The sequence below is a fragment of the Uloborus diversus genome, chromosome 1 (genome assembly GCF_026930045.1).
Source record: "Uloborus diversus isolate 005 chromosome 1, Udiv.v.3.1, whole genome shotgun sequence".
NCBI classification, from domain to species: domain Eukaryota; kingdom Metazoa; phylum Arthropoda; class Arachnida; order Araneae; family Uloboridae; genus Uloborus; species Uloborus diversus.
The window spans coordinates 227,174,357-227,195,905 of record NC_072731.1 but is presented as its reverse complement, the minus strand read 5'-3'; the positions used below and the strand labels follow the sequence as shown (position 1 = coordinate 227,195,905).

At 33.8% G+C, this 21,549-nt stretch overlaps 1 protein-coding gene across 4 annotated transcripts; it reads left to right on the top strand.

The window, feature by feature from the left end:
• Positions 1–384: 384 nt before the first annotated feature.
• On the top strand, positions 385–21,198 carry LOC129234194 (uncharacterized). 4 transcript variants are annotated; one of them, XM_054868109.1, is made up of 6 exons: positions 385–487; positions 9,539–9,608; positions 12,108–12,315; positions 17,896–18,111; positions 19,370–19,585; positions 20,877–21,198. In XM_054868109.1, the coding sequence occupies exons 2-6, from the start codon at positions 9,540–9,542 to the stop codon at positions 21,161–21,163; spliced, it is 996 nt and encodes a 331-aa protein (XP_054724084.1). In that variant the 5' UTR covers positions 385–487; position 9,539; the 3' UTR covers positions 21,164–21,198. The 4 variants fall into 4 exon arrangements, with proteins under 4 accessions (XP_054724084.1, XP_054724085.1, XP_054724086.1 ...); XM_054868110.1 differs by lacking the exon at positions 385–487 and adding an exon at positions 8,866–9,061; XM_054868111.1 differs by lacking the exon at positions 385–487 and adding an exon at positions 8,866–9,273 and having other exon boundaries at positions 17,992–18,111.
• The last annotated feature ends 351 nt before the right edge of the window (positions 21,199–21,549 follow it).

The window sequence follows — 21,549 nt, the reverse complement described above, 5'->3', positions numbered from 1 at the left end:
GTCCCTTTTGTTGCCGGCGTTCGATAGGTAAATATAAAATCGAAATTAATACTTAAAGCTCTTTGCTTTTTGTAAGGCATTATTACAATGCTGAAATTCCACACGGAAGAAATGTAACCAAAAGTCAGACAAATTTCATTATTTAGATAAAAACTCAGTAAAAATGCTCTGACATTTAACCACAAATCTTGCTGACCGTACCATTATTATAAAGCTTCGTGAATTTGCAAATAGCGTTCCATAAATTCTCCCGCTTCTTTATTCCAGCTGACACGTAGGTCTCGAACAAGCGTCCACGGAGCGTGAAAAGCACTAAAACGATAAAATGGAATTTTATTGTGGATTCTGCTCGCGAGAGAGGAAGAAACAGTTCATAGAGGAACCGACTTTGGGTTCGATCTCCCGAAAAACGGACTCTGGATTTCTGGCCCAACTGTTGATTCCGGATTATTTTCGACTGCACAAGATTTCGGACGGATCTTTAAAGGTAAAGATCTTGAATACCCCCCCCCCCCTCTCTCTCTTTTTTCCCCAGCTGTTTTTATTGAAAAGAAAAAAAGAAAAATAACTTGTTTCTTTAGCATCATGCGTTTGATCGAATGAGTAATATTAAGATATTCAAGTGTTCATGTATGCAACTAAATATTTACCCCAAAAATAGAGCTAGTTTTTTCCCCCCTTCAATTTAAATCAACAGCAACCAAAATATTGTTATTAGTTTCTGGCCTTTTTGTTGTTTGTGTGCATTTAACTTGTGCAATAAAACTGATAGAATGTAGTTGTTATTATAGATATTCAATTACAGAACAATTTTTTGAACAAACTTCCGCTAGACTGATAATGAATGACAATTAGTTTTTCCAAAGAGAGAAAGAGAGTTTTTACTTGTTCACTTTAAAAAAGAAATACTAGTGTATATACAGTAGACCCTCGTTTTGAACGGGTTTATTACGCGTTTTCGATTATACACGGTTTAAGATTTGACACCTTTATTTTATTTTACGCGGATGAGTTTCGGTTTTACGCAGATGCGGCAGTGCAAACAGATAAAATTTTCCCCTCTTTTAAAATCCAAACTCCTAAAGACTGCAGATTACGCGTAATCAATCAACTGTATTTTGGCGTGCTAATAATCGAGCTTGGGCTACTGGAGACATTTTATGCGATTTAATATGCGAGTTTAATAACTTTACTTCTGGAAAGAGCTCTGGAAAGAGATCTCTTTCCAGAAGTAAAGTTATTAAACTCACACAGTTCAGAACTCACTGGAAGAAGAGCTTTTAGGAGTGACAAAGGAGGTCAAAACCAACGAGGATACCGACGTTGGTGACACACAACCAAAAACGTTCACATTGAAAATTATGAGCCATTCCTAGACAATAGAAGTGATCTTTCTGATTGTTTACTGAAGGAAGATTCTATCTTGGAAATGACGCAAGTGATCATGGATGCGTTAATGCTCTGCGAAGAATTACAGGGAAAAATTCTTAATGACTGCCAAAAGACTATCATAACCAGCTCTTCTTTATAAACAGGACACGAAATTAATTTATGTTTTCTTTATGTATGTTGCGCATAAAAGTCGATATAAGTACACATTAAACTTGTTATACAATTAGTCATCACTAGAATGAAGTATTTTTTTATCTAGGGAACCAAACCCCTATTTTAACACTGGTATTAGGTCTCAATTTACGCAGTTTTGATTTACGGGGCATTTCCGTGGAACGCAGCCTCCGCGTAAAACGAGGGTCTACTGTAATCAGTGGCGGCGATCAGTGGGGGGCTACCGCACCCCCCCCTTTTTGGGAAATTTATTTATGTTCCAGTTTAGAAACCAAAACTAGAAGTTCTAAAAAAAAAGCTGAAATGACAAAATTTTCAAATCTTGATTATTTGTTTTATTTTGTATTTCTGTTTACGAAACATGATTTAGCACAAGCAGTAACTTTTAGTTTATGTATTCACTGTTTAAATATTAGTAAATCAATTGTTTTACTTAAACAAGCCATACTTGCTTAATGAATTATCAAGTGTTAGCGACATCTCAAAATACTTTGGGGTAAGAAATGTAAGCTTTATTCATGCTTAAGTGTTTCTTCGGGGATAGTTATTGCAATAACTAATCCCCGAAGAAACACTTTTAGTCACACTCATCAAAGTCTTATGAAAAACGTGAGTTAAGATGTTAGATTTACACCAAATACCACTCATATGCTCTCAAAACCAGCCTTAGCAAAATTTCGTAGTCCCCCCCCCCCTTTTTTTTTACCTCCTTACTTTTCAGTCAAACTCGCGGCCTCTGTATATAATAGCTAAAAGATATGAATTACACTCGTACATACATTTGAATTATAGCTGAAAACGATAGCATTGAATGTAAAAAATACATGTAAAAGCTAAAAACAAACAATAACACAATCATAAGTTTAAAAAACTTTTAATGACTATAATATTAGTACATATCTCATTTTTTTACAACAAGGGCGTATATAAGGGAGGGGCTAAGGAGGCCCGGACCCCCTCCAAAATCTGGACTTTTTCTTTTTTTTTTATTGAAGGTAGTTATTTTTGCTTGTAGTTGCTCACAAAAAATTTCCAATCTTTCAGCTACAAAAAGAAAAAAAAAGAAAAAGATAATAAATAAATATGACAGTGATAATAATAATTATAGTACGTTAGATCAGATATTTCCGAACTGGGTGCCGCAAGATATGAGGGGTAACGCGAAGTGACCATGGTAACAACAATATATATAGACGTCAGGAGATCCGTGCCCCTTACTCAAGAAAAGAACGTGTCTTGGGAAAGTAAAGTTATTAGAACAAAAAGAAAAGCAAATAATGTTGGCAAAAAAATCTCAATTCTCTTTCAAAAAGAAATATTTATTTTTTTTTCAAAAACAGTTCCTGCTTATTGCTTAACAAATTAAGTTCCCCTTTCTTTCTTTCACCCCCTCCCCCTTTTTTTTCTTCCTAGTCAGTCTGAAAAGAAGTGTCTTCAAAATGTTTCTCTCCTTAGGGGCCATTCATTAATTACGTAAGGATGATTTTGGCAATTTTTACCCCCCTCCCCCCATGTAAGGGTACGTAAGATTTTTCAATCCCCTCCCTCCTTTTCTTACGTAACATTCCATTTTTCTCAATTAATAAAGTAAAGAATCTTACATCTCTGGAATCGAAATTAAATTCACTCTTATTAAATTAAACCTTTTTGTGTAAAGAAATATTTACTGAAAAGTTAGAATTTAGACTGAATGTTTTTTCGACATTATTTTCTATACGGTGCGATACTAATTAAAAATGAAATTTGCCACGCATAGTGCGATTCTTTTATGTATTTCACACTATTCATGCTTTGTAAAACAAATAAAAAACAGCTCATCCTAATACTTTTTTACCTTCCATGTAATCCTTGTCAAACCAACTGGCCGCGCGACTTCTAATGTAAAATATCGACTTGGAATATATTACGTAAGATTGGATTTGAACCCTCCCCGCCCCCCAAGTAAGGTTATGTAGGGATTTTTTAAACCCCCCCTCCCCCTCGGAATCCTTACGTAATTAATGAATGGCCCCTTAACTCTCGTCCCCTGCAAGAAATTTAAAATAAGTTTTAATTGTTCGGTTATAGTATAATGACGGAAATTGATATCCTAAAGACGCATTTATTTAGACGTTTTTCAGATATCAATTTCAAAACATTTCTACAGGAAGGTCCCCGAACCAACACCTTTCAGATTTCAATTTTGAAAAGTTTTGGATAAAGATCCCTAAAACCTCTCCGCACTTCTAAACGTCTCCAAAGATGACCTGAAATTGCGTTTTATCCCTTTCAGAGGAGGATTCTCGAACTCTTCCTTTCCAAAGGTTGCCTAATTTTGGGGAAAAATCTGAATTGCTTATGAAAAGAACCTTAAAAAGAAAATTCAAAAGTTTCTGACTATTGATCAGGTTTTTTTGTCCATCACCTCTTATTTTTTTTCACCCCCACCCTGCCCCATTCTTTAAAATTATTATTGTTCCTAGTCAGTCTAAAAATAGGAAAGACTTCAAAATGCTACACTTTGCAAGCCCCCTCCACCTACTTAAACCATTAATAAGCTTCTCAAACCTCGTTTTCAGGGTTTCAGTGTCGAAATTTTTTCAGGGGACAATACCAAACGCCTTGCCTTCTGAAAGCATCGAAAATAGTTTAATATTGCTTTTATGGAGCTTCAATTTTGAAAAATGGCCGAACCCATAACGTTACCAAAATGATCCACAGTCGTGCTTTTAAGACTTCAATAACGAAAAAATTTCGGACGAGGGTCCGACTGCTCCCGTATGAAATCTGAAAATGAAAAAAACTAGTTTTGAAAAATTTAAGGGGGAGAGCGTTTAAATCCCTCCACTTAGTATCACTGAACATCTTTTTAAAACTTGTTTTTTAGGACTTTAATTTTCAAATAGTTTTTGGGGAAAGTCCCAGAACCGCCCGTAACATCAATTAAGTTAGTCTGAAACTGCTTTTTTAGAACCTCAATTTCGAAAAGTTGGGAAGAGGGGTGATGAATTTCGCTCAATTTTTTTTTTTTTTTAATCAATCGATGGTAATTTTAAAATCTCCCATTCCTTTCATTACACTAACGTCAACAAATATAGCCTAAAATGGCGTTTTTAAGAATTCAATTTCTGAAAATTTCCGCAGAAGCCCCCTCTCCCCCCGAATTTTGTCTCCCCGTAGCATTACTAAAGACAGTCTAAAACTGCGTTCTTAGGACTACAATTCAAAAAATTTCCGGGGAAGAACCCCAGGACCCCCGTCCACTCACTACATCAGGAGCGAGAATTTTTAAGAGTGCCCTCCTAACACTATTCTCTGGTTGCGTCACTGGATGACAGTATGAAATCCTTGCTCCATCTCGAAAAAAAGGAAAAGATCAGGGCACTGTTTCTCCTCCCTCAAAAAAAAAAAGGGGGGGAGCTACTCTTGGTCATATGGGCCCCCTCCAAAATAAAAACATATATACGCCACTGTTTTACAAAACAGTCGGTTAGTTGTAAGTCGTGACCGTTTAAAAAACAAGAAGTTCCGTCTAGAACTAGACGAGCCTACTTTCCCGTATACCCATACTACTTTCTAGTACCTGATCAATATTCTCAAAAATAGCTAAAATCGCAAATTTTTTCAAACATATTTTTTTTAATATTTTAAACTGATTTCTAGGAATAAAATATTCCTTACTTTTCTTCAAAAAAAAAAAAAAAAAAACAAATAAAATAGCAGCACCTTTTAAACAAAGCAGCTAATACACTTCTTTCCATTAAAAAAAATTTTTTAACAGCTTTCAAAACGAAAAAATAATAATAATAACTTCATTAAAATAAATACATCATATAAAAAAAATCGTTTCTTTTTCCCCTGTTGCCAAAAATAATTTTTTAAACGAATTAATGCACTTACCAAAATAAAAAAAAAAAACAATAAAATGTCAACTTAAAGAAATAATTGTCAAAAAAAAAAAATCGTCTGCGCATATTTTTCGAGTTTATTCACCGAAAACTAAATACCTAAATTAAAACTTTAGCGTGAAAATAAAAACAAATCATATCAGCAATAATTATTTCACAGTTAAAACCACAGCAGCGGAGTCGGAGTCGGAGTCAATCTCATTTTGGGATAAAAGAGTCGGAGTCGAATATCCAAGAATCGGAGTCAGTCATTTGTCCTCCGTGTATAAATGTTTGCCAAAGCTACGAAGTCAGAGTCGAAGTCGGGGAGTCGGAGTCCGATTAATTGTCGGGAACAGGAGTCAGAGTCGGTGTCAGGTGCCCCTAAATTCTCGGAGTCGGAGTTGGGAGTAGGTCGTCAAGAGCTATTTCCAACAAAGTTTGTTTGAAGTAAATCCGCCTTTAAGTTCGGAATCTATATTGACTTTCAGTTTCCCCTTAGGCGCTAATGTTAAGAGATTTGAACTGTTCAAAATTGAACGAAAACTTGTTCAAATCAAAAAGATATTTTCGATACATGTTTTTTATCAAAAGTTTTTCCCTACAAAGTTTGTTTGAAGCCACTTCGCTTCTAAGTTCAAGATTTATTTTTGATTTGAATTTCCCCGTAGGCGCTAATGTTAAGTTTTTTTGAACTGTTCAAAATTGAACAAAAAATTGTTCAAATCAAAAAATGAATTATGGGAATGAAATGTCCTCGCCGAGATCTTTCTAACAAAAAAAAATTTGTTCGAATCGGACTATTCATTCAAAAGTTATTAGGGGGGGACAGACAGACAGACCGACAGACAGACCGACAGACAGACAGACAGACAGACAGACCGACAGACAGACAGACCGACAGACATTTTTCCCCATCTCAATACCCTACTTTCCAATTTTTAATTTTTCAATATTTATCTAACTATTTTATTTATTTTTGACTTTTTTTTGTTTTTCGGGATATTTTTAAGATGTATTAAGCCTTCTTTCATGCTTTTTTCTTCTTTCTCTGATTTTTACTGGGAAAGTAGGCTAAAAATGATAAGACACGCGGATAATCCGACCGCCGATAATCGAGGTTTTACTGTACTTATTTTTATTCATGATTTTCTTTCTGTGTCTTACCAGGAAAACACACGATAGTGCAATTACGAAAACAATTTAAGTAAGTAGCAATCAAAAGAACATTGTAAAATATGTTTCTGGACTCATAAATTGTTTGCCCTTGTTTCCCCGGTATCAAAATACGAGGTCTTAAAGTGCATCGAAATTTTACGGACAGTCCACAAACTTAGCAAGTTTTGCTTTTCTTAAAATTTCGTCAGATTTTAAGACCTTACATATCTTGATAACGAGAAAACGAGAGCAAATATTTTTGCGTCCAGGACCATGGCTGAAGATGCTCTTTCGATTTTTGCGTCCAGGACCATGGCTGAAGATGCTCTTTCGATTGCTACCCATTTAAATATTTTTCATTATTATACTATCCTTGGTTAGATCCAAACTTTCATAGGTTGCAGTAGGACTTCAAAGTGAAATAAAAAAAAACCTCTAAAATGAACACCCCCTCCCCCTAAAAAGCTTTGAACTAGTTGAATGACGCCGTCTGTTCCACAAACACCCAGGCCAGGACTGGCCAAGAGATGGTCGGGACATTTTCCAGTGCACTCTCCTGAAAATGCTTCCTTCTGTTGACCCCTTCGAATCCAAAACAATATTTTTTTTAATTCGGCAATAAATTATTTCCAAGCAAAATAACTTTTCTACGAGGGATTTTTTTTTTTCAATACATTGCTCTTTGTCTTTTCGTAAAACGTTTTCCTTTTATTCTCATGAAGGCAGTTGGTCCCCTTTCCTTCATTAGGATATCTCCTTTGGGCAATAATATACCGACTCCGCCGGTTATCCTATCCGGAGACTGCAGTTTCGTCCTTGTTTGGACTCATCAATCTGTAAAAGAGAATAATCAAGTTGGAGGCAGATGTCATCTCATCGAAGCTGAGAGTGCCAACAAATTGGTTTAAGTAAATCTATCTCACCAGCGAGAGTTCGCAGACAAGCTTCAATGAGTTAGTTGACTTCTGCCTCCAGCACGGTTATTATCTATTCCAGACTGATGAGTCCATAACAGGGACGAAGCAGCAGTCTCTGGATAGAATAACTGGGCTGTCGGTTTATTGCATGTAGTTCTGCCTTAGCCGTTGCTTGGGGCGGTAGCTTACTGCTTGTACCTGCTTCGGGAATTATCTCCGGCTCCCTAAAGTTGCGCTTCTAAAGTCAGAATGTCAAAACGTTTTCTGGTGGAGCTCTATCACCCAGTTGAGGCTCGAGTCACTTGGTACCCTAGAGAGGTAAAAAATTTCGGACGATCAACTTAAATTACAAATAGAAGTTGCAAGATTATGATCATAAACTATTAAAGGAAAATAAAATTAATGAAAAGTTTTATACCGTTACACCCAGTGGTAGTCGGAAAAAACAATTTCGGGGACAATTTTGGGGGAAATAATTTTTTAATAAAATATGAAAAAAGTAGTTTGAAGCCAAGGTACATTAATTTTGCACTGTTCTTACAATCATAAGCAATAGTATTCCGGGAGGGGGGGGGGGGCGACGACGTACTTCACTTTTACCGCCAACTCCAGCCCTGATGGTTACACCATTAAATTATGTTTCATTAAAAGTATTTTGAACAAGGGCGCCCATATGCAAAATTGTAAGGGAGGGCTCAGATATTTTTCCCCATGCGTTAGGAGGGTATTTTCGCCATGGAAACCGATTTCAGGACAGATTTGTGTCATTAAAATATTTCATTTTTAATAATTTATTCATTAATGGCCGGAGAATAAATGTTTTTACATTTTTGCAAAGAAAAAAGTACCGAAAGCAAGGAAGTTCTAATTTTAAAGAGGGGGCTCGAGCCCACCCCCCCTTGCCCCCCCTATATGGGCGTTCTTGGTTTTGAATGTAAAAATGAGAAATAACAACACATAATTGCACAAAAAGTGCAGATCACTGCAGATATGTGTTTCGGGGCTACAACTAACCCCTATTTCAATGCAAAATAACTGAGCTTATGGATGAAAAGACATCCGACATGTCAGACGATGCTGACTCTGAATCCCCTCCTCCTTCGTGGGCACCCCTAGAGTCCCTATATGTAGGGACTCTAGGCACCCCTTCCGTATGAGGGCACTGAAAGCGCTAGAATTCCGCTACTGGGGGGTGGGGAGTGTAAATATAAGAATATAACTTTTCATGAATGCGTAATAATTTATTTCAAAAGCAATTTTTGTGGAAAAAAGGAAAACAGACAAAGCGCTCCACTTTTTAGGAACAAAAACTACTTCAAGCCTATTTACTAGCTGTAACTGTGGTGACAAGCATAGCAGACGCCTATTTTGGATGTTATAATAAACAGAAATGATTTTAAACAGCGATATTTTTCTTTTTTCAAAGATTCAGCGAAAATTTTGCTTTTCCTATTTTTACCCAACATTAACATTGCGTACTGTTTTCCTCAACGTTTTTCAATTGACTTTAACCATCCGCCTTTTATAACGAGTTCGATGCCCTGTGACCAGCCGGTAGAAATACTACTAGTTTAGCATTCTTGAATTTCTGTGCATAATTAATCATTCTTTCAGGATGTCAGGAGTTTTTTTTTTTTTTTTTTTTCATTTCTCGTTTAATAGCCATTGCAACTGATACAGAGTAGATGAGTGCGTGGATGGATTTCGGTAAAGGAAATAGTCTTATTTTAAACTTATGTTCATAAGTAAACAATTCCTTTTTTGAGGTTAGTTATTTTTATAGATTTTAAGAAATGTAACAGAATGTTCAAGTACTTGTTAAATATTATTTTTTTACGTTTTCGGACATCTTTTTCATAGCTTAAAAGTCCCTGAAAACATAAGAAATGGTTGAGTATTTCTGTTAAAGCTATCATTTCTGTTCTTTAAATATTCCTAGATATTCTACCTATTCGCATTTGCTGTAGTGAAAATAAAACAAATGTATCAGAAAAATCAAATACTTTTTAAATCATGAATGTTCTTTTTTAGAATGCCAAATCAATATGGTAAAACTGGTTACTGCACAGTTGAGATTTCAAAATCCAGCAGTGGAAAAAAGGTAAAACTATTTTTGAAATTGAAAGTTTACATTTTCATTAATTAGGGGCCATTCATTAATTATATGAGGATCCCAAGGGGGAGAGGGGTTGGAAAAATCTCTACAAACCGCATTTTTTTTTTTTTTGGGGGGGGGGGGGGGTTCAAACCCATTCTTACATAATATTTTCCAAGTCAATATTTTTAATCAGAAATCGCGCAGTCAAGTGATTTCGCAGAGATCATATTTCATTTACATCAGGAAGGTAAAAAACATATTAGGAGAAGCTGTTTTTTATTTGTTTTACAAAGAATGAATAGTGTAAAATATAATAAAAGAATCGCACTTTGCATGACATGTTTTATTTTTAATTGGTATCGCATCAAATGAAAAAAAAATGTCGAAAGAACATTCATTCTAGATTTTAACTTATTAGTAAATACTATTTCTTTACACAAAAAGGTTTAATTAAATAATAGTGGATTTAATAACGATTTCAGTGATGTAAGATTTATTTTATTATTTTGAAAAACGAAACAGAATCTACGTAAGAATAGAGAGGAAGGGTTTTAAAAATCTTTCGTACCCTTACATGGGGTGGGGGGGGGGTCGAAAATTGTCAAAATCATCCTTACGTAATTAATGAATGGCCCCTTACATTGTGCATTGTCTAAATTAAAACATCTTAAAAGAAACTGGTGAACTTATGGGAAGAAACTCCCTACCCTACAAGTGAGATAATTTCTTGTAAGAAAAATAAAAAATATTATTTTGCATTTAAAAAAAATGCAAGTTGTGTCTGCATATTTTACAAGGAACTTTTCACTTGTATGCAAAATTTTTTGCAGTTTTGTTCTGGAATAACATTTAGAGTAAAATCCCTCTAATGCGGACACTAACAGGACAAATTTTTTTGTTCGCAATAAAGGGGTGTCCGCAGGACAGGGATTTAATAAAGCTATTTACCTTAGTATTGGGAAATTAAAAACTACCTGCATAATAGGGATGTCCGCAATTGAGGGGTGTTTGTTAAGAAGAGTTCTTCTGTATTTTATTGTTTGTTCAGCACAGAGGTGAATGATGTTTTTATTTCATATTTTATGCCTTTTCATAATTTATTTATTTTGATGATAAAATGTTCACAGTACAAACAAAGCAAAATATGAGTCAATGCCTTCTTTAGAAATTTTTCCCACAATGATTTCTTAAGACCCCCTTCCCTCTCCAGTTTTTATTTTCAAATTTAAAAAAATCTGACTTCAATTATTTTTTTTTTCATATCATAATAGGGATTCCTTATGGTTTCTAATTCCAGAGGGCCCAAAATAAGGCACTTTTCTTCACAACATTGAAATCTTGTATTCAGAGCAAAGAGGCCAACCAATTCATTCTACTTTCTGGAAGTATTCCATTATCAACAAAAGTAATCGATTTGAAGTAATTAAAACTAATCACAATTCCAAATTTATTGGACTCTAGCTGAATTAAAAAAAGCTGGCATTTGATTTATTTTGGATATTAATCACCCGCTTGTATGAGCCGACTTTGAACCTTTCTGTGCACGCTTGAATTTCTTTCCCGTCTGTCAATTTGCCGCTGGTCGCACTTCCACACCACACACCAAGGTTTATTCCCTGGTTAGGCAGTTTACTCAGTGGCTCATCCCTTCCATGGGTCGATAAAATGAGTAACAAGCTTGATTGGGAACTAAACCCTGGAGGTTTCCTGTTCAGTTGATTACCTAACAAGAACATCTGCTTTGCATCCTAGAGCCCTCAGTCAGGAAAACTGAGATGAGCACAGTAGACCTTGGCCCCCATGGGCTGTTGCCCTACTAAGTTAACTTTGGCTTTTTACTTAACAGCTTCAGTCGCTGGCAAACAGAATTTGACTGAGTTAATGTGTCGGGCTCGCTTCAGATTGTTTAATTTCAAGAAAAATTACGGAACAACTAGAGCAGAGCTAAGTATCACATTTTGCAAGAAATTGGGCGGCAGCCAAGTGAAAACCATTAAAATAATGCAGACGGCTTTCGGTGACAATTTCACAGCATATTTCTCAATGTTTTTGGCAAAAAAAACAGACTTCTGTAGTTTAAAAGGCTCCTTACATTCCTGATATGGTCCCTTGTGACTTGTGATTTTGCTATTCCCCAAAATCAAATAGTGATTGAAAGATAGTGATGTTCCAATTGTTTTGTCATTTTATTTCGAAATTAAAAAATCTGACGAGGACACTATACTTTACATCAGTCAAACTTCGTTTTCTAGCGGCTGACAGGTGAGAAAAATTCAAGCAAAGAGGTTAATCTGTATGCGCATGTTCAAAGTCCAATCATGCGGATGCGCTTAACAAATAATATCCCTTTTTTAGGGGAAAATACATTAAGGTCCATATTCAAAAGGATTAAGACCAAAAAAAGAAAAGTCTCATAGTTAAATTTGTCCCCAAAGAAGACACAACTCTGTATATATGACTTGAATATTTACCCGATGTTAGCTATTTGGTTGTTTATTTCAGGTATCATATGCTGCAAGCATTGGCTCTGCCATTTTGTATGGCATCTGCTCAACCTCAATGGCCTTTACAAATAAAGCTGTCATCACTAGCTTCAACTTTGATTTTCCATTTTTCATTATGGCCTGCCAGATGATGATCTGTATGACATTTCTTGAAGTATTACGGATCCTCAACATCATAAATGTACCAAAATACTCTTTCCAAACAGGTATCTATTCTAATTTATACTCATTAAATGAGAATTTGCAATTTTTCTCAATTCACTGTTCTTTAGTTGGATTTCTACTACTTACATTTACTATCTCCTCTTATTAATAAATGTCATAATTAGATATGGGCAAGGAAGGAATTTCAACATTGTGTTACATCACCAACCTTACACCAATGTTATGATGTACTATTTTTATTTTTTAATGGGTCCCAGTACCTTTTAAACATTTTTTTTTTAATTTATATAAATTTATATTTCTTTGAAACCATAGCATGCATACTTATTTCGTAATCAATAATTTATTTTCAAAATTTAAAAATATTGCCTACTTTTTTTGAAAATTCAAAAAATTGAGTGAAAATTCAATTTTTTAAAATCCCTAAGGCTTTTTTATTTTTGCACTAATTTAAAAAAAGTTTTTTACAAAACGATCACTATAATCATCTCTAAAAACCTGTGCATTCATTTGCTTATGAGTTCATTAGAAAATTTTCTGTGATTATGTAAAAAATCAAAGTTAAAAAAAAAATGGTTTTTAAAGGTTTAACATGCTCTAAACATTAGAGTAATTTATAAAATGCTTATCGAATGCACAGCTTTGTCAAATATGTTATCCCAATTGTAAAAACTATTGCTTTAAATCTGTATCTTTAATAGAAAAAAATCCTTAGGGATTCTAATGGTATGAAAGCACAAAAAAAACCATCATCGAGAAAAAGCAATTCGAAGTTTTTCTTTTGCATAAGAACACATAGGGAGCATGGCCTAAAACCTCTCATAACTTTTTAAATATTTGAACTAAAGCAATAAAACTTTCCCCCTGTGTTCAGAATAGTTTTTTGTTTTGAAATAAGCAATTCAAAATTTTTTGATCGTTTCATCATTTTTGAGGAACTATAACCCCTTAAGAGCTTTACTTATAACTGCTTGTTTAAATTTTACAAAATGTATTCAAACTGGAAGAACATAAATACTACAAACAGATTCTAGCACCAGCAAGAAAGGTTGAACCAGCAAGATTAGAGCTGGAGGTGAGAAAATAAATATTAGTCATTTATTTTGAGATAACTATGAACCTATTTTTTCAATGCAAAAAGATGTGAGTTTATGGAAGCAATCTCATCTTCTCTCTCTCCCTTGCATTTAAAAAGGTGTAACTTGAAGCACCAAAATTCGTGTATGCAATCTTTGTTGCTATTTTGCGATTTTAGCATTGCTTTTTTTTGGATGAGTGATTATGTGATAAACTTTGTTCATTAACATGTTTTCCTTTTAAAAGCTGTAATAAAAATTGCATTTCCTGCAAGTTTTAGAAAAAGTAAAGGTCTTTGTCTGCTTAATGACAGCAGAGCCCACATACACACTCACATACACACAGATGTTTGAGAGATTGCGATTTTTTGATTTTCCAAATGATTTCTGAACTTTACCGAATGGTAAATGGTAACGTACGAGCATGAACACAAATATGTATCTATAAAGTTCATTCAAATGAAACCAAGTCAGTGCGTCTAACTTCACATTAGACGTTAGATAATGCCACGTAACTGCATGTATGGAGACACCATCTATTGGTAGAGAGACTGACGCATGCGCAACCTTTCATGTTGCACAGTAACAGTGTGGTTTAACGCTGAAGAGAAGGTGGGGTGACAACACAAGTCATCCACTATGAACATGTCGTTTTGACCACAAGGGTCCACTGCTTGTTGAGTTCTTGAAGCAGTTGAGTTCAATGCCCATTGTTATCAAGCCTCTTTACAGAGCCTTAGACGAGCCACTAAGTCGAAACGGCCAGGCATGTTGTCTAAAGGCGTCAACCACATACGGGCAATGCGTTGAAGACAACATTGCAGTAGTTTCGGTGGGAAAAGCAGGAACTGGAACATCCACCATGCAGACCTTTCATTGTGTGACTGACTTTCATGTTTTGGGGCCTCTAAAATGAGCTCTAACATTCGCAGATGGCACACGGGTTATCACAATGGACGACAAAGTGTGTGACTGGATTCACATAGTTCCTGGATGTGATAGCATCCTACTTTCTTCAAAGATGGAATGCACCGCCTAGTGTTGCTATGGGATAAATATGCCAATAGTTTTTGCGACTATTTTTGAGTTAATAAAATCGCTGCCGTTACTTTACACTAGTAACCTGGTTTCATTTGAATGCCCCTTACAAATAAGAAGAGACATTAAACAATTTTGCAGTGCAGTCTCCAAATTTACTGAATCGTCAGAAAAAAATCTAAGAACATTTTTGGTAGGTCACAGTGAACTCCTGTAACCTCCCATCTGGGCACCCATTTCCACCAGCATTTTGAAACAATTACGAGATTTAAATGGCCCCGAGTATTTATATAAGATTGAAATCTGTACGTGGGTGCTTGAATTTGTAGTCAGTGTGGTATTGATGCATTGGTTTAGAGAAAATTCTAAACCGGTTTGATGTGTAGTAGATGTAGAATATACTCCAGTTTTTTTCCGATGCATTGCCCAGCCCTAGTCATAATAGTAGATCATATTTATCAGGGGTCCCCAACCCTATACCTGCAGACACCATTCTGCCGGCCAATTGTTTTATGTGTGCCCGCCGCTATATGGCAACAATAAAAAATGCATCGGTTTTCATAATTAGCTACATAGAAGTAAAATTGATGTCCAACACTGATAAAAGCACAAATCAAAATGCAACCAATCCCTTAATACCTTTCATGCCGAAGAGAAAGTAGAATATAATTGAGAAAAGTGTAACTCACTTCTTGAAAAAAGTAGCACATAAACTATTTTCTGATTCCTCATATTTATGTGAATAATTGCTTTTGACAGTGAATATTATTAAATTTAACTATCATAACTCACAGATACACACATTGACAACTGCACTTTTCGTCATGCCCCCTAATTACAAAGCACTGGTAAATAAGAGGTAATGATAAAATCTTATAGACTTTGAGTTTCATATTTTTTTTAAGAATTTTTATTCATTGAGCTTTTATATGCTCATTCTGATTTTTACTCACTTTGGGGGGAAAATGATGCCCACCGTCCAACTGGTATTTCTGTACGTGCTCTTGGATACCAAAAGCTTGGGGATCCATGATTTATATAATCTTAGTTACCAGCTCTTTTACTGATCCTAACTTTTGTTCTTATGCATAATTGAACTTGAATGACGTGTACCTGCATTGAATAATATTTATATTAGCAGGATTCAACTATTATGACTATTTAGATGCAAAATGACGGAAGCCATTGGTATAACAGGAGCAAATCTTTTAAAATTCAGCATCAGGAACGGGGGTGCCTGAAACTTAAGAGGATGGGGAGGGTGGCAGGGGGTTTTAATTTGCCATATGAAACTTTGAATTTTGCTGAATGATAGAATATTAACAAACACAAATAGATGCCCACGTTTAATGAGAAGGGACATCATAATGTATCATTGTATTTTTTTTTTTAACTGTTCATTTGAAATGCTTTTTCCAAATTTGCCGAATCGTCAGACAAAATTTGCTGAATGAGAAAACATGCCTTCAATTATGTCTTCAATTTTCAGCATAACCTATGACAGATTGTACAGAAAATAAGACATCTTTATGTTTCAGAAAGAAAATGCAATGGTGCTTAGAATAATAATCCTTAAACACAACAAAATACTAATACCTTTTGTATAATTCTATGAGTAATCAACATACATCAGACTGGATGAATTCTCCAGGGGTGCAGAAAATGTTTTTAACACCAACATTTCTCCCAATCTGTATGAAAATTTCCTTAAAATTTTACAATATGCTATATGTTTCAGATAAAAATTCATTCCTATTACTATAGGTAGAAATAGTTTTTTTGGGGGGAAAAAAACCCAATTGCATCTTAAAAACTAATAGAATGAACTAGTAGCCTTAGAACTCTGTATCTAAAAAGTAAATTAAGTAAATGCATGTAAGTTTTAATTAAAATATCATATCTACATTTATTTTAAATGTAAATTATTATCCAACAAATAGTTGATAAAAAAATAAAGAGTGGTGATGCAAAAGAAAATGCATTCAAAAGACACTTGCAGAAAAAAATTGGATTTTTCTTTTTTTTAAATCGAATCTGCAAAATTTCCCCCGATCCTGGATCGCCGGATCAGACATATTCTGCACCCGTGGAATTCTCCTACTTTAGTACCAGGTTTAGGGCAGGTGCTGATATAGAGGAGGTTCATCATGACCCTCCCTCCCTTTAATTATCAGATATTGCCTAAAAACTGCATTTCAGGAACTTATATTAAGAAACATTTGCCTCAGACCCTCTTTTTGGATCTGAAAACTTCATTTTGAGAACCTTTCTCTCTTCTGCTAATGACCCGCTCCAGAGCCTAGATCCGTTCTTGGTTTAGGGCAAAACTTTAAATAAACGATGTGTTTACCGTACATGTATGGCTTGCATAGCTGATCAATATTTACTTATTTATATTTATTTTTGAGGATATTTCTTAGCACAAGGCTCTTTTTTAATGCCCCATCTACTGTAGTATAGTTTAAGTGAAAAACTCTTGTCACTATATGTATCCACAATTTGAACTTCATTATCATTCCTTTATTTGGGAGCAGCTAGAGCTGTCATGACGTTCCACGTTTGCTATGAGTACCATAAAGCTTTATTGTTGATCCTTAACCAGCATTCAGTTAAAAGTAGAAGTAAATTTGCTATTCTGATTTCTATCCTGAGCAGCTAACACTGAAAGTAAATTTCTGCTTATTCTAGGTACATACCAGACATCTTTCAGCTCAATTACTTCTGTATTTCTTCTGATTGAAGTTTTGACTAGACTGCTTCTTTTCCTGCCACTTTTATTGCAATGGTGCCTAAATAAAATTGATGAAATAAAGAAGGTGTTCTTTACATGCCCCCTCGCTCTACTATGTATCCAAAACATGCTTGTTTCCCCTTCTGATAAGTAACAATTTTTGATATTAGCAAATTATTTCTGTACTTGGCAATAGAATATTTACTTGACTAGAAAGTCGCCCGTCAAGGTATGACGGGTGTAAAATGCTTCTACTTTTTTTTTTACATTTGAACGAAGCCATTGCCTGTTTGGTGATATTTTTATAGCTGAAATTGTAACCCTAACTCCAGTGGATTAACCCAAAACTCCAGTAGATAGTGTTCATGGTTGACCATTTTTTTCGTTTCTACATTCCCCTGAGACGACACTCTTACCAGTAAAACCGTTAAGTTACCGGATCGAGTTCAGCCTTGTCAAGATAAAGCCTTTCCCTGCATTACCAAAACATAACATGATTTGGTAATTATAATTTGATAACATTACCAAAACATGTTATCAAATTATCATGCAATGGCACGAGTTCCATTGTTAAAACACGTGAGTTACTCGATCATCGGCTATTATTTATATGAGGATTATTAATAAACTTACTCTGAGAGACATTTCTGTTGTTAAATATGTTCTTAGTCTTGACTTTAAATTTCTTCTCATTCATTTAACCCATTGATTTAAATATATTTGTAATTTTGAATGAATGTTAGATACCTGATTTAAGTCAAATATTTTTTCACAAGGCAAGTCATTTGCTTGGCCCTCTTTCTTTTATGCTCTGCATTCCATCACGGCTCTGCATGCTCTGGGCGGCATGTCTGTCCCGATGTATGCTGCAGTGAAAAGATGTGCTCCCATTGTCACACTTGCTCTCTCGGTGATCATGATGAAGAAGGAAACACCCAAATTCAGAGTTGTTTTCGCTGTTGTCTTCATATCTGTTGGATGTATACTTGCAAGTAAGTTTAATTTCATCTTTATGGTAGAAACATTTTTGCCACGGTATCGGAAGTTCGGAAATGTTGGGCAAGCTCAGGATAAATTTCAATTTGATCAAACTCTTGAGTAATTAATTGTTACTAATATATTAAATAATAAAACATTCAGCCATCTTGAATAGTTCAGATTGAACTTTTTCTGCAATAATTTTTTGCATAGGATTCACTGGCATTATAAACATTTGTTATGTAAAATGAAACTGATTTTTAAAATGTACATGCATTAAATGCCAATGATTACATCTAAAGTATCATAAATAGGATTTATGATATCTAAATAGCAATATTACTTAAAAATAATTCCATCTAATTTACAAAGATTTTTCCTTAATAAAATTATGGATGAAACAATCAAATTAAATGCAGAAATAATGTTTACATTTTTTGTTGACTTATAGGGGTTCCTGTAAATGTGTGTCAAGTTAGAGAGGTTTTCGCTCATTGAAATTAGCACTAGGCCAACCACAAGACAAATAAATGTTGAGTTATCAGGGTATTTGAGTTATCCGCATGTCAAGTTAGGGAAGTTTCACTGTATTTTTTAATTAAAAGTTTTTTTTTTAAATTGTATACTAGTTTTTTCCTGTTGCCTTTTTAATTTTGAATTTTATTACAAAATGTAATCCTTGTAAGGTTTCTGTAATGTTAATATGTTAGGTAATTGCTATTAAAAAAAAAAAAAAAACTTTTATCTCAGCTGTGCATTAAATGTGACAAGTTAAAGTATAATAGTTTAAAATTTGTTTTAAAATTTCATTTTTTGTTCAAAATACCTTTAAAATTGCAGTGACCAGATTATTTAATATGATTAAAGTGGAAAACAAAAGTAAAAGCACAAAACCTCATGAAATGTAGTATAGAGCTATTTCAAGGCTACAATGAAGCCTCTTCATCAGTGTAAAAAACTTGTCACACAAGAAAGTCGTGCAAGAACTGCATGTCATCAAGTGGACACTGGTATTCATACCAAAAGGAATTAACAGCAAGAGATAACAACCAATCAATCAATGTGGCCAGAAGTCCAACCAAATCCCTGTAGAAACCCTAAAATTAAAATTTAAAAAAAAAAAAAAAACATGCTATTTTTGTTTTTAGCAGGTGCGCCAAAGTCCCTTACTTTACAAAATGCATACCTATATTGTGAGTACAGATGTTTTATTTCTATTTCCAGGAAATGTCAAAATAGTGCCTGTAATATTTATTTATATTTTTTTCACAGGTATTGGTGATTTGAAGTTTGACATTCAAGCATATGGATATGGTGCTATAAGTGTTTTAGTGCAAGGGTTGTATTTGACTTTATCTGAAAAATGCTTGGAAAATTTGTCTACACTACATGTTTTATACATAAATAGCTTTAATACTATACCATTTTTTGTGATCATGAGCTTTGTTTTAGAAGCACAAGAGATCACCATTGCAGAGAAGTTTTCAGGTATAGTATTAAAATTATACTTCAGCAGATATATAAAATGTTACAAATTAAATGTAGTTTTGACTATTAACTCCACTGAATTGATTGTAGAATCTGTGTTATATTCCTTATACTACTGATAATTATGGTCCAATAAACTTCTAAAAAATATACATATAGTATTAATTATTAACTTGATATTGCTTGAGGAAAAGGCCATGAAATAATTTTTGAACTGTTAGCTTCCTTGTAGTAGTTGCTTATATATCATAAAACCAGGCTTGGCAAGGTTTTAGACACTACGGTAAAAACCACGGTAAATACCGTGGTTTTTTACCGCCATGTCTAAAACTAAATTTTTAGCAAAACTGTATTTTGTGAGAAAACATCAAAAACAGAACACAATATACCAAAGTTATGTTTTATATTGAATATTTATTCAACGTAAACCTTCAGGTATATATATATCTATACTTATGTAACTTATTTATGCAGCTGATTCTAATCTATTTACATAGAAGTTGAATTCTTCATTAAGAATTTCAATTTGAATGCCTGCGTTTTTTTCCCCTCCAGAATCAGAGTAGAAACCTAATGTTTTGACATTTATGCAAGTGTGCAAAAGAAAGTGTTCAAAATATAGTGCAATAATCGACTTAAGTGTAGTAAAAGACATTTTTTCGTAGTTACAGAATGTATTAAATTAAAAAATAAATAAATTGCGCTTTAAAATATGAGTGCACATATTTAACCATGAATTTACTGTTCTTTAATCTATGACTCAAAAAGTACTTTCTTTAAAAGATCTTGTAAAACTTATAGGTAAAAACCATTTTAAAAAATTAAGCTTTTTTTTTGGCCCCTGATTATTAAGCATTTAATAACATTCCTTTGAGTTACATGTGGAACTGAAATTGGTTGTCTTAGTGTTGTGAATTTTCTTTTATAAACTCTACCAACAGTTGCATAAGGAAGTTTTTATGTAATAGAGATATTGGCAATTTTTTAAGTAAAATATGTTTTAATGAACATTTCAGAGAAAAATATAATCAAATACACATTAGTTAAAACTTATTAATATTTACATTTATGCATTATGAATATTGCAGTGAATACAAATTGATTAGATTACACCCTCTAAACTTTAGCATACTTTTGGACAGTTTAAGACACTTTCGGACGGTCACCACCTGTCCTGTCTTAAACCTGTTTAGGGCAGTCCAAAATCCAACCCTGCATAAAACTGTAGATGAATCATAAATTTGTCTAAAAATATATTTTTTTATATGTAACACAATGTTTTCTGTTACAGATTGTGCATTCCTGTTGTGTTTTGGAATACAGACATGCATGGGAGCATTGCTAAATTATTCTTTATTTTTATGTACTGCAAAAAATTCAGCAGTAACTACTAGTCTTGTGGGAGTTCTCAAAAGTGTTTTGCAGACTTTAATAGGCTTATTCACTTTTGGAGGTGTAGAATTAAATGTGATGACCATATTTGGATTGAGCCTCAACTTATTTGGTGGAATTTTATATTCATACTCAAAGTACATTGAAAAATATTCTGTATCATATTCTAACATTAAACCTATATAATGTTTTTATATTGAATTTTTGTTATAGTCTTTGGTTTTCTTTTCAAATTATATACAAACATTATGAAAATATGTCATTTAAAAAAAAAAATTAACCTTGATACAGGGTCACTAAATGTAAGCACACAATGTTATAAGTAGCTCAAGTGTGGTTCAATGTTTTTATTTCTTTTCTATAAAAATAAATTTAACACAAACAAGTCTATAAAACTATTTATAATCTGTAAAATCCTATGAAATCATAAATGCAAATAACTACTCATTCAATTAAAATAATAATAATAAATCAATATATAAACTACATTTTATTTGTTAAACAAGTCACATTATTACATCAAACTACATAAAAACAAGTCAAAACTTTTATATATAAATAACGAGTGTCCA